General features: G+C 32.9%; 1 protein-coding gene across 1 annotated transcript in view; it reads right to left on the bottom strand.

Moving 5' to 3' along the window:
* Positions 1–615: 615 nt before the first annotated feature.
* The window catches only part of Rac1 (ras-related protein Rac1), a 32272-nt gene continuing 19207 nt past the window's right edge, over positions 616–13680 (bottom strand). The window contains exons 2-6 of the mRNA XM_085198348.1: positions 7166–7237; positions 5393–5573; positions 4149–4283; positions 3638–3806; positions 616–3308 (exon numbers count right to left, since the gene is read on the bottom strand). Of these exons, the coding sequence (XP_085054474.1) occupies positions 3651–3806; positions 4149–4283; positions 5393–5573; positions 7166–7237 (544 nt within the window). The 3' untranslated portion in view covers positions 616–3308; positions 3638–3650. The remainder of the gene's footprint in view (positions 3309–3637; positions 3807–4148; positions 4284–5392; positions 5574–7165; positions 7238–13680) is intronic.

Below are 13680 nucleotides of genomic sequence, written 5' to 3'. Positions count from 1 at the left end.
TGAAACTTCGTGACTACAAATACTAGGAGTCTTAAATTTTGCATGGACGTCACTTATAGGACGTAGGTATCCATGGAGACAGAAATTAATAATAACGTAGTTCACGCAGGCGAAGCCGCGGCCGGGCCGCTAGTATCAAATAAAATTCTACATCTGAAATATTAAAAACATATTTTTTTTCCACCAGTAAGTGATTTTATAACTTTTTATCAATGTTTTCTATTAAAGATAAACATTGCCCTTAAGCTTTTACAATTCAATTTTACATTTATGTATATGATTAATTAGTTTTACATTTACTTTTTGTCGTATATCTTTTATTTTGTATACTTTTTTAGTTTTTTTGTAATTTTTGTAGAAGCTGAATCCTGCTGCTGCTGCTGATAATTCATTTCCACAAATTAGAATCGAACTCCGAACCGTCGCGTCTACAGTCCCACGTTTCTTTCTGCGCCAGGGCTGGCGTCTATTATTGTACTGTATACTAAAATGATTTTACATTTATGATATTGTTCTAAAATAAGTTCCTATCATTTCTTTGTTTCACTTTAAAAGAATATACTTTATATATATATCTACAAAAATCATTCAAGGACATAAAAAATAAAACACAACTTATGAACAGTTAATATAAATATATTTCGAATTATTCAGAGCCTTCACAATATTTGGAAGAATTACTTGACAGCTAGTAGTTATCAAACGTCGATTGTCGTCCATTTTAATTTAGAAATAAAGCTGTTATCAAACGAAGCGGTTACAAATGGTATTAGTTACAACGACATAACAATAAAAGCTGACCACACCAATAAATATCGCGTTTTTTTTTATACTAAACGCGACTAATTTGGACTAAAATGTATGCGCTAACATACCAAGCATATTCAATTAAACAACTAATTCATTTAAACATATTTAACGATATTCGGATCAACATAATATTATGTATATTTGAATAAATAATTCAAACTATATTGGTCGAATATTATTCTGTTTTGGCCATTTCATTTATTACCACAGATAGAAATAACGTTTAAAAAAATAACAATACTTTTTTTCGATGATTTTTTTTAATGGGTGACAGTAATATTATTAAACTGTTCATATAATATAATCATTTTGAAAGATTCTTAGAAAAATATGGTCGATATTAATTTATTGACAGACAGACATACATAAATAGGTACCAGTTAGCGCACAGGTGAAGAGGAAAAATATTCATAAATTTTAAAATTAATAATTCCTTTATTTACGAATAGCAAATACATTTTTAACTAATATAAAGTGCGTTCGAGGCGCCATATTAAATGTTTTTTTTCTAGTTTATATAAAAATGCAACACCACATAAAATGGCGAGTTAACTTATTTTAGTTAATACTAGAGATACCGTTTATTTACATGCTGTTTCTTCTAAATATTTGCATCTGAACAATACATTAAAACCTTATATCTATACCTATTTGTGCAATTGTTTATGCTTGGAAATAATCGAAGCTCCTACAACACTATTTTGAAAAAAAAAGTTGTCTATGGCATCGGTAAATTTTATTAATATCGAATAAAAAATAAGCAATAACAATTGCACGTTCCTTAAACGCAATATTACGTGTACTAACTTTTACATCTTATTTTAGGAGTGGATTTAGACAATAATTAACTTAGAAGTTGTTTAATAAAAATAAAAAGTTGACCTGAAAACGTTATTTGTTCAAATATCGTTGGCTTAAAGTGTATATCTGCTAACGGCCTATAAAGCAACTTCTCAGAAGAGAAAGTTGGTTGTTTTCTCTAGTATATGATTAAAAATAAAGTTAGCTATTTTATTACTTTTACATACCAACAAAAAGCTGTTTAGCTTTAGGCTTTTAGGTTTACACTCTAAGCCGACAATATAAGTAATAATATAATTGATATATACTAATGTTAAAAAGAACACAGAGGCCGGCGACAGTCAATTAAAGCCTAAATCCTTTATCACGAAAAATATCTCCCAAAAGACTAAGTTTATGCGATCAAATAAAATGGACAACATATTAGAATCGCGAATTTCCAAAATGATGACCTTTTTAATTGATCCGATTAATAATGCTTAATGTAATAATTGTGCGGCATTTTACACTTTCCACAATATCAACTTGACAGTTAAAAATCATAAAATAAATCGTTTTCCATTTTTAAAAATATTTCAGATAAAATTATTGTACAGATAAAAAAATAATTCATACAAAGAAATGTACTCTGGAAAACCAATATAATAAAAAAAAAGGTTTTGCAAAACAACCAAATTGTAGTTTTATTTACAGAATAATAATAATAATGTAGACATTTTATTGCATTCTAGTAAATTAGCTAGCTTCGATATGTATCTAACTTTACGCAGTTTACTTGCGCTTAGATTTAGGCTGGATGTTAACATTTTAACTTAAAACTAACGTCAGCTGACCATTATACGATTAGTACTTTGTGCCTCTTCATTACAGTATGACCGACTACCGAACGTGGCTGAACTGAAATTAGCTGTAGATGACTTAATTATGGCTTAAGCCGCAGATTTGAGTTTAGAAATTTTCTTACTTTTATTATTTCCCTTCAGAATAAACAATGCACAAAGTTCAGGTAACCTAACTTCAGGGCGGTCACGACTCGTCGGCCGTACTGTAAATTTATATTTAAACCAAATCAAATCCCGAAATAATCCGCGATATTAAACAGTAAAAAATCTTACACTACCATATATGTATATAATTTTAACATGACATTTTTTTTATGAATATGCATTCTGTGAGCCCGGAATACATATTACACGCAAAGTTAAACATTAATATAACACTTTAGCGAATACTGCGCATGTACTTATAGACACCTACAATGAAATACAACAATGGGAACAAAAATAATCAATAATAAATCGAAAAATATAATCTCTGTGTAAACACAAAAAAAATAACAATTCCACATTAACCGACGCTGTCCAAACAATTTCTAATATTAATAATTCTAATCAAGTGTCAAACAGAAAACAAAATGGCGTACGGTTGAAGCAACAATGTAGGAATGTTTGTAATAAGATCGCATCAGAAAAAGCACCCAAATATAAAATGTAAACGTGTTCCCTATCCAAACGTCAATGTCATAGACAAGTGACAGTGACAGCTGTCAATGTCACTCCACAGATAATACAAAAGCGTTGACATGTACCCAAAATGATGAATACCGGTAAGAATTTACATCTATTGTATGGTTGTTGGTGGTGAAGACGGATCGTTATAGCTTTGCTGTTGCACTGGCTACGACTCGCGTCAGATATCTGAAATATTTATATGATAATGTTAAATGGTATATCAAAATATTTACAGTAAAATCGACTGGTTGTGAGTTTGATCCCCACTCTACGAGATATTTATTTAAATTTATATTTCCATTTTTTCGCTCTGGTGTCGAGGCAAAGCGCGGCGTTGAGTTCATCCACTCAACACGCAATGCCTCCAGAAAGATACTAGGTTCAATCTATCTGGGCTGATACCTACATGATACAACGTGAAGCAAAATCTATGATATAAGGACACATAATGTAATACCAAAAAACGCTTATGTTATAATAAAATACAGAAAACATAAAATAACAAAACAACATACATTCCTATCGTTTTTACAGGATCCGACACCTCCGCGGCTTTTTGGGCGGCTGCACGGGGCACAACACCGCACGTATTGCCTCGTCGAACACCGTCTTGAGACCCTTCTGCGTTAGCGCCGAGCACTCTAGGTACTTCACTGCGCCGATCTCCTTCGCCATGCTTAGGCCCTATTGAGAAAAGGAAGATAGAAGTGTGAGTGCTATTCAGGATAAAATGTGATGATATTAAATATGATAATAAATGAACTCTGATATGATAATATGAAAATTAAGACTCAAATCCACTACTAACCCTGGATATTGTAGAAGCGTTTAAAAGAGACATACCTATATGCAAAACAAGAACTTAAGCTTATAAATAACACAAAATTATTAATTAATAATGTAATTTAAAGTTGGGATATATATATTATTTTCATGTGGTTGGTTAAGTAAACCAACGTATACGGAGAAAATTGAATATATTTATAACTTAATAAATAAATAAATAAATAACTACAATTCACATACTTGTGGATACGTGATGGGTGCAAGCTTCTTCTCCTTCAGTTTCTCAATGGTGTCCTTGTCTTCGCGAAGATCTAACTTTGTACCAACCAGGATGATGGGCGTGGACGGGCAGTGATGCCGAACTTCTGGGTACCACTGAAATATAATTTACAATTAAATAAATAAAAATTCCAAGGAGTATCCCGCACATAGCAGGGTAGACAAAGGGTACTTGGGAACCTAGTGTTAAGAATCTTTAAGCCGATTTCTGGAGCCAATGCGTGTTCAGTGGCAGAACTTAACGCGTCGCTTTGGCATCATCATCATAAAAAACAAGGAATATTTAAATAATTAATTTATCATAGCTAAACTGTTAAGAATTAAAAATGATTTACTATTAAATATCAACATAAACCGATCGGCATAGCACCACAAACAGAACTTCATGATTAATATCTAATAAATAACCTAGAAAAAATTATATTTAAATAATATTTGATACAAGCGTCTCTTACTATATTATTGAAACTGCTGTTCAATTAGAAATACGAAAAATAAGTGTTAGAAACGAGTCAAACGTTAGACAAATATGACCTAAACCATTTGCATTTAGATTTCTTCAACTATTCAGGGACAAAACTATTACTGTAGTTTAGAATAAAATGTCAGCCCCAATACACACTGTACTTGATTGCTATGCAAAATATACTGTTATAATTATTATGTTTCTTGTAAATTATATATTTATTATTTATCCATACCTATATTATAAATTCGAAAGTAACTCTGTCTGTCTGTCTGTCTTTTACGCAATCAGGGCCAAACCGCTAATTTAATTGTGATAAAATACTCATAGAGAGATACTTGAGGGTCTCGGGATAAACATAGGATACTTTTTTTTCTCATATTTGTAATATTATCGATATATACCAAAATATTAAAATACTTATTAATTTGACATGCAATTTATTCCGCCATGTTAATAACAACCGTCGTTGCTAAGCAACGATTTGCAAAGTTTGTTGTCAGAAAAGAGAAATGAGCATGCTTAACGCATCTCTCTATTGAAAACTGAAAATAATTTCATAAATATATTTAATAAATATTCGTATAGTTCAAGCGGGCGTAGCCGCGTTCGGGTCCACTAGTATTTATATATAGTAAATAGTTTGTTTGGTTGAACGCACTAATCTCTGCAAGTACAGGCTCGAATAAAAAAATATTTGTGTATAGGCCAATTATTGAGGATTATATAAGAACCATACCTTCGCGCGAACGTTCTCAAAGGAGGCAGGGTTGACGAGCGAGAAGCATATGAGGAACACGTCAGTCTGTGGGTAGGATAGGGGTCGCAGCCGATCGTAATCCTCCTGCCCCGCCGTATCCCACAGGCCCAGGTTGATGGGCTTCCCGTCTACCATTACATTCGCTGAATAGTTGTCGAATCTGAAATGTGAAAATAATAAAATATTAAATTAGATATATTTTTTAAATGTTTTGTAAGGGCTGTCATTGTAGTCACAACTTTGATCAATGTGAACTATACTTTTGGCTTGACTCTCTTTACGACCAAAGCTTCACGGTGTGTCCCGAACACAGCAGGATAGGCAAAGGAAATCTAGTGTTAAGACACTCAGTTCTCCATTTTCCGTCGAATTCTGGAGGTATTGCGAAGAAATGAAAATATACATTTAAATAAATATTTAATTTCCTCGAATGGGGCTCGAACCCACAATCAGTCGCCTTTAAAATCAAACACTACGACCAAAGGAACGATATACAAACGTGATACTTAAGAGTACCATCCCCAATTGGGGTAATGGCTTCCGCCACACACATTTTCTACACAAAGTTTCTAGTTAGACCGTAAAGTAAACATTGAAGTAAAAAGAAAAAATATATATAAATAGAAAAAGAATGATGTTATCCCAATTTCTGATTTCCCTTATCGTTTTATATAACAGGAAAACATCTATACAGTTCGAACTTCAAACAAAGTTCGTATAACTCTGTCAATATCTAATATAATATAAGTAAATATTCCTAGAATGAATATCACGACCTAAGTACTTAGCCAAATATTTATTTGATTTCTAACGAGTGACCAACTTTCATTGTAATAGGAAACAAACAATATTAATTATTGTTCGGAAATTCAAGACGGATCTGAATTGTAGAAATCAGCGAAGGAACCCAGTGTTAAGACACTCCGTTGACCTCTTTCCGCCGAATCCTGCAAACATTGCGTGTTGACTGGCGAAACTCAACACCGTGCCTCGACACCAGAGCCAAGAAATGTAAATATAAATTTGAATATTTCAATTCCTCCAGTGAGGATCGAACCCACAACCCTCGCGTTTATAGTCACACACTTGTACTCCTGCACCACGACCGGCCTCTATGTAGATATATTTACTAAATGGACAATAAAAATATAAAATACGGCCACATTTAACACTTCCGTCACCATTAAGGTTTCTTAAAGCGACAGGTGCTGCCGTCCGGCGATCGTTTAAGTACCGTCACAGGATAGAAATTTCAAGGCATTATGACTAAGAAATAGTAATAACTAACAATACCTATTTTCATTGAACATAAACTAGACAAGTTTCGTTCAAGATGTGAAGCGTGAACTAACACGTATTCGCGTATTGGTACGTGAAAAATATTTAAATATTTAAATTAAGGTTTTACGAAGTTTATAAATAACGGAATTGTATAAGCAAAACTTTGAGAATTTAAAGACTAAAGACTTCCATTTATTACCTGTGAATCATTACTCAGTGTAAATACTAAAAACAAAAGAAGCAAAAGCCAATATATGCTGGGTTTTTTTTACCTTAATAACCATATAAGATTTTAGTTTTTTGAAATTAATTAAAATATTATTTTCTTTACTTATTTCATGAATACTTTCACGATGATATATTAAAATATGTATTTAAAGAAAACTATTTTTACAATCTAAATAGACTTTTTGGAAAGTTCTTCTAAGAAATTTAAAAAAAGTAATAAAGCGTGCCAAGTAAAATACTTACACTGTTGGTATATACTCTCCGGGGAAGGCATTCGTCGTGTAACTGATGAGCAGACATGTTTTACCGACGGCACTGTGAACAAAGAAATGTTTCATATTATTTATATAATATATTTTATTTATTTTTCCTACGAATTCTTGAGGCATTGCGGTGGCGGTACTCAACACTACGCTGTTACCTCGATACCAGAGCAAAGAAATTAAAGTCTTAAATGAGAATCGAACCCACAATCGCCGAGTTTAAAGTCACATATAATATGACTAACTTAATCATATTTATTTAGGTAACCTTATATTATGTTTGTACATGGACATGCACGCGTATGCTCAATATTCACTGGGAGCAAGGCGTGCCTAAGCATAAATTAATATTATTACAAGATTAGATTAAAAATATTTAATGGACAATCTCAAAATCTCTTGAAATATTTGAATATTATACGAATTTAAAATTATACATACAAAAAAAATAGCACAATTATTAAATTAACTTTTAATTTTATTATTTAAAAAAAAAACCTTAGAAACATTTAAGCATGATTACAACAGCTTTAAAAGCAAAAACGTATCTTTCTGAAGTAGGTATTTGTAACAAAATTACAATGTGGATTTCCAAGGGACGAGGACACCCTTGGGAACTAGGACGACCTAAAAAAAAAATAAGGCTCGAGCACGCCTCGGATCCTCAACGTGGAGTATGTTTTAAGTTCAACACAACCTCTTTAGATAAACGAGCACCCTACAGGTTTACGAGGTGCTATAAATTTTACAAATGTTCGAGTTTTGCTATTATTTTGGAACATTAGATAAATAATTATGGGTTAATTTAATATGACTTTTGATGTGATAATTATAAATTTAAATATATTGTTTAATGTCACCTAAAGGGAACCTAAAGTACCTAAATACACTCCGTTCCCTATTTTCCGTCTAATTCTGGAAGCATTTGCGTGTTGAGTGGCGGAACTAAACGCCGCGCTTTGCCTCGACACCAGAGCTAAGAAATGAAAATAATATCTATTTCAACCCACAACCTATGACCCACACACTCCTGTGCTCCTTCGTCACAAGTCCACGACTATAAAACTACTATAAAATATAGTACACTAGCGGCCCGCTCGCGGTTACACCCGCGTGAACTATGTTATTATTAATTTCTGTCTCCAAAATTTGAGACTCCTAGCATTTGTAGTAACGAAGTTTCATACAAACTTTCGACAAAAACAACTCCTTAGAAGTCGAATATTGCAAATTCCCGAGCACCTACATCCTATAAATAACTCCTATGCAAAATTTGAGATTCCTAGCACATGTAGTTTCTGAGATTTCGTGATGAGTGAGTGACCTTTCGATTTTATATATATAGATATAGTGTATTTCAATAAATATTTTTAATATTTACTTGAAACGTCGTCGTCTTATAACTAGGTACGTAGTTTAATTAGCTCTTTTGATATTTTACAAGCATGGTTCAGACATTCGACAAATTGTATTTTTTAAAGTGCTGCTAGCCTTTTTTAATTAAAGTTGTAATGAGAAAAAGTTTTACAAAAAAAAAACTTTGAAGTAATAAGAACAAGATGATAATTAAGTTTAAGTAAGTATAAGAAAATACAAATAATGCTATTAATGTGTTATTCATAGTACTATTTCATTATAATTTTCGTTATATAACCGCCACCATTGTTTTTAGGTATATCCTAACACATTAAAGATTTTTATTATTGTGAATAGAGATAAGCGGATAGAATTAAATTTAACTTTTATTTTTTTAGCGTTACATTGTATTCCTCACACAGCGAGCAGAGGTAACCTAGTGTTAAGACACTACGTTCTCCATTTTCTGTCGAATTCTGGAGGCATTGCGTGTTATTTGGCGGACCCCAATGCCGTTCTTTTGCGTCGATATCAGAGCGAAGAAATTAAAATATTAAATATATCATTTCATGGAGGGGGATCGAACCCACAAACATTCGCTTTTATAGTCGCATTCTGTGCCCCTGCGCCATTACTAGCCTCTACTACTACTTTTATTGCAATTGTGTTGCTTTTGATTAAAATAACTTAGTTCAATACAAATATTGCAAAATAAAAATGCCATCAAAATTGAAAACCAATTACGAAAAGCAATATAGAGAGAGAATAAATAGAGATTGTGAGCTAACAAAATATAAACTGTAGATACATGGATTTTGTAGCGTAGTTACAGAATTGAAACAGTATGTACCTACAGCGAACTAAGCGGATAGATAGATAGTAACGTTCAATAAAAAAAATGTGCCAATTTTAACTGCAAATATAAATCTCACCTGTGGCCTGGATACTGTAGTTTCAAATATATTATATAAATATTTAAATATTCAACCAAAATGGTATATTATAAAGTGCATTTGTTAGTTTATAACTATATAGGTAGACTAGCGGACGCGCGCAGCTTCGCTTGCGTATTTAAGGGTGAATTCTAGAAAACCATGAAACATATGTTCAATGAAATATTTTTAAGAGTCTAAATATCAAATTTTATAAAAATCGGTGGCGATTTAAGAATTTTCCCATACACACTTTCAACTCCTTATTTGCACCCTTAGGGGGTGAATTCTAGAAAACCATGAAACATATGTTCAATTAAATATTTTTAAGTCTAAATATCAAATTTTATAAAAATCGGTGCCGATTTAATTTTTTTTCCATACAAACTTTGAACCCCTATTTCACCCCTTTAGGGTTAATATTTTTCAAAATCCCTTCTTAGTGGATGCCCAGATTACGAAAGTAAACATCTGTCCAAATTCCACGTTTCTACGCACAGCGGTTACGGCTGTGCGTGCGTCTTACCTCAGTCAGTGAGGACAAGTCCTTTTATATATATAGATCATAGATGCACGAGCGTGTGACTGTAAGCACAACGGTTGTGGGTTCGATTCGCAACTTGGGCAAATGAATTATTTAATATTTTCATTTCTTTGCTCTGGTAACAAGACAAAACCGCGATGTTCTGGTAACAAGAAAAACACAATATCTAGAAAATTCGGAGAAAAGTAAGGAACAAGTGTTTTGGTATCATTAACCACAATTCTCTAGCTTAACTCAATATTTCGCACATAGCCAATGTTCAGGACATTCCATGCATCTTGAGTCGCGGAACTCAACGCCGCGCTATGTTTTCTTACTAGAACGAGGAAATGAAAATTATTGATCCTCCGGAATCGAACTCATAACCGTCGAGTTTACGGTGAAATCCTATGAAGCTGGGTCATTACGATTTTTACTATAATAATACTATAAGGGAATTTACTGTTAATTTTATACAACGCAATATATATAATTATAGTGTGACGTACTATCACAAATAGAAGTTTACTTTAAAAGTGCTATAACTTTTTGACCTTGTCTAACAAACCCAATTAAATTATAGTATGGTAAAACAACAAAATAAAATAAATAAATCAGCTTAACGCTATAACCCGCAGGAAAGACAGAGGGAACCTATGGTTAAGACATTCCCCATTTTCGGCCCAAATTCTGTAAAGATTGCGTGTTGAATGGCACAACGAAGAAATGCAAATAAAAATTAAAGTAAACATTTAATTTCTTCGATTGAGATCGAACCCACTACCTGTCGGGTTTACAGTCACACTTTGCGCCCATACACCACCACTGACCTCAGTAGAACAGTATTATACATATTATACTGCAACGTCTGGAGGTCAGAGTGCACCAGCTTTAATCGACCTGGCACAAAAAGTAAGTATAGCTCTTACGTATATTGTTATAAATGTCACGAAGTACACATACAACCCTCGAGATATCACGAGTACGAACGACATCCTGCGAGATATTCCAATTAGGGTTGGCGCTCGCTTTCGTTTCATTTTAATGGGTCACGATAAAAACACCGGTTGGCAATTATTTTAATAATTCTCCGAGCTACGACGCGACGAGTTGAAAATTATTAATTGTATTAACTATTAAAATAAATTTTAATTAGCAACATTGTTTGTGTTCCCAGAAAAACACAATTATTTATAATCACGACGGCTCTTGTTAAAATATCTCTTAGAATATTAACACATTTTATTACGTTACCTCTTTACTCTTATAATTTTATAATAAAAAGTACGTGGTGTTAAGTTCCGCCACGGTAATGTGGTCAACTGAATGAAAGGTCCTAATAGGAACGGAGTCTTTTAACACTAGGTTCTCAACTTCGTCTGATACAGCAAGAAGGATTAAATAAATAAATACAAAAAGTACATCTAATCTATATTATACCTGTACAATAAACATTAACTATAATATAGAGTATATTTATAACATTTATTATAACACTTCGAATATAAATTTCATACAACTTTGGGGTTATTTCAATTACAGTATATATTACGGGCAACCCTAATAAAGATCTTGCAATATAAAGGATCGTCGATTGCCCACATAGCCCACGACTCGGCGCATACCTACGTCTCGATTTTATAACGCTTCGTTCAATATTAGAGTTTTTTTTTTTCAATTTTCTAAGCGAAAAAATAAATAATTATAAGAGTAAAGAAGCAAATATTTGAAATATATTAATGAAACAGGTTTCATATGATGCTTACAAGAATTAGCTCTTGACGTGATTCATTCCACGCTATATCCCGGACGGAGAAAGGTAGGTAAAGGGAACCTGGGAACCTAGTGTTTAAATTCTCCGTTTCCATAAGACATTGCGCGTCGAGTGGCGTAACTCAACGAAGCGCTTTACCTCGTCACTATAGCGAAGAAATTAAAATATTTAATATTTTGTCGAGTGGGAATCGAACCCACAATCGCGTTATCGCGCTTGTGCGCAAATTAAAATTAAATGTTTATAATAATAAACTGTAATTGCTCGATAATATTTTTGAAATATGACAATGAAGTTATTGAATTAAAACGAAAATATTTTTACAATAATATTTTCGTTACAATATTTTTAATAATAAATAACAACGCATAAAGCACTCATGTGATGATGATCATTAATGATTTCAAGGTAAGCTCCACATCATAGTTCATAATTGACATATAAAATGACACTATGTAGAGGAAAATGTATGAGAAAATCTAATTGGGGGCAAGTATCAATGTAATAATAAAAAAAGTTGTGAATATTTGTGTTTGTCTGTTTAAGTATTTGTGCACGCTAATCTCGGAAACGGCTTAACCAATTTAAATGCAGTTTTCTTCTTTGATTTAATTAGATTCCGACAAACTCCCCTTTTTACATAACATTTAGTGCTTATTTTTAATATTTAAATCGGTTCATAAATAAAAAAGTGTTGGAAGTTTTATTAAATGGCTGACACTTTAGTTTTCAATTAATGCATATTGTCTTTAAAATAATAATGTTATTAGAACACACAAGAAATTCAGATTAGTTTATAATTATTCTGTAGTTTTAGCGGGCGAAGCCGCGAGCGGGTCGCTAGTATTTCATACCTAATATTTTTATGATACCTTTTTTAGTAGAATTTAATTAGACACGAATGTATTAGACAAAGCTGATGAAATCGTTAAAACCACATAATTTCTTAATCTTGTCACGAAATCTGAAATCTCATCAAAAGACAGATTTATTTGTTACAGGATAAGATAGAATAAGTAAAAAAAAAACAAATTAGCTTTACGCTGTATCCCGCACACGGCAGGACTGGCAGAAGGAAACATAATGTTCTCCGTTCCCCACTCTCCACCGAATTCTGGAAGGATGAAGAGTAAAGAAATGCAAACATAAATTGAAATAAATATTTAATTTCCTTCAGCGGGGATCGAACCCATTACCAGTGGTACTTATACCACGACTGGCCAGTCGAGACCACAAAACACAAGTATTACGAAACATTTACATAACACATTCACAATGCGAGGAGGACGGGGACAAAAGGGCCGTCGCGAAATCGCAACGCGGGAGAGTTACGCGTACGTTAAAAATAACCCGTTGCCGTAACCCGTAAAGCTATTTATTACTTACTAATGTATGCAGTCATTCATCGCAATACGACGTCGTTACGTTGACACGGATACGTCAAATTAATTATTTTTTCAATTTAAATTCTTTATTAACTACGTTTAAAAATTAACAAGAGTTAAAAATCATTTTTTTTATAGAGATCGTACATGTACATTTGTGTATTTTTTTCAAGTGCATGCTTGTATTTTAAAGCTCTCATTTCAAAACAATTTTATAATTTTTCTCTGCCTGTATGTCTTTCTGTTTGTCCTGGCTAATAAGAACAACTGGATAGATTTTATGGGCCTATAACAGGGCACATAAACAAATTTTATACCGACATTCCCGCGTGATAACGGGATTCCCAAATACACATAAATGACAGTTAAAATCCCGCAACACAGCAGGATAGGCAGAGGGAACAAAGTGTCAAGATCCTGCATTCCCCGCATTCCGCCGAATTCTGCAAACATTGCGTATAGAGTGGAGGAACTCAACACCGCACTCAGCCTCAACACGCGAAGAAACGAATAACGGGTTCATAC

The sequence above is a fragment of the Heliconius melpomene genome, chromosome 15 (assembly GCF_056956725.1).
Source record: "Heliconius melpomene rosina isolate 202511_hmr_F chromosome 15, ASM5695672v1, whole genome shotgun sequence".
NCBI classification, from domain to species: Eukaryota; Metazoa; Arthropoda; class Insecta; order Lepidoptera; family Nymphalidae; genus Heliconius; species Heliconius melpomene.
The sequence above is the reverse complement of the archived record's forward strand: the minus strand, read 5'-3'. Positions and strand labels throughout refer to the sequence as shown.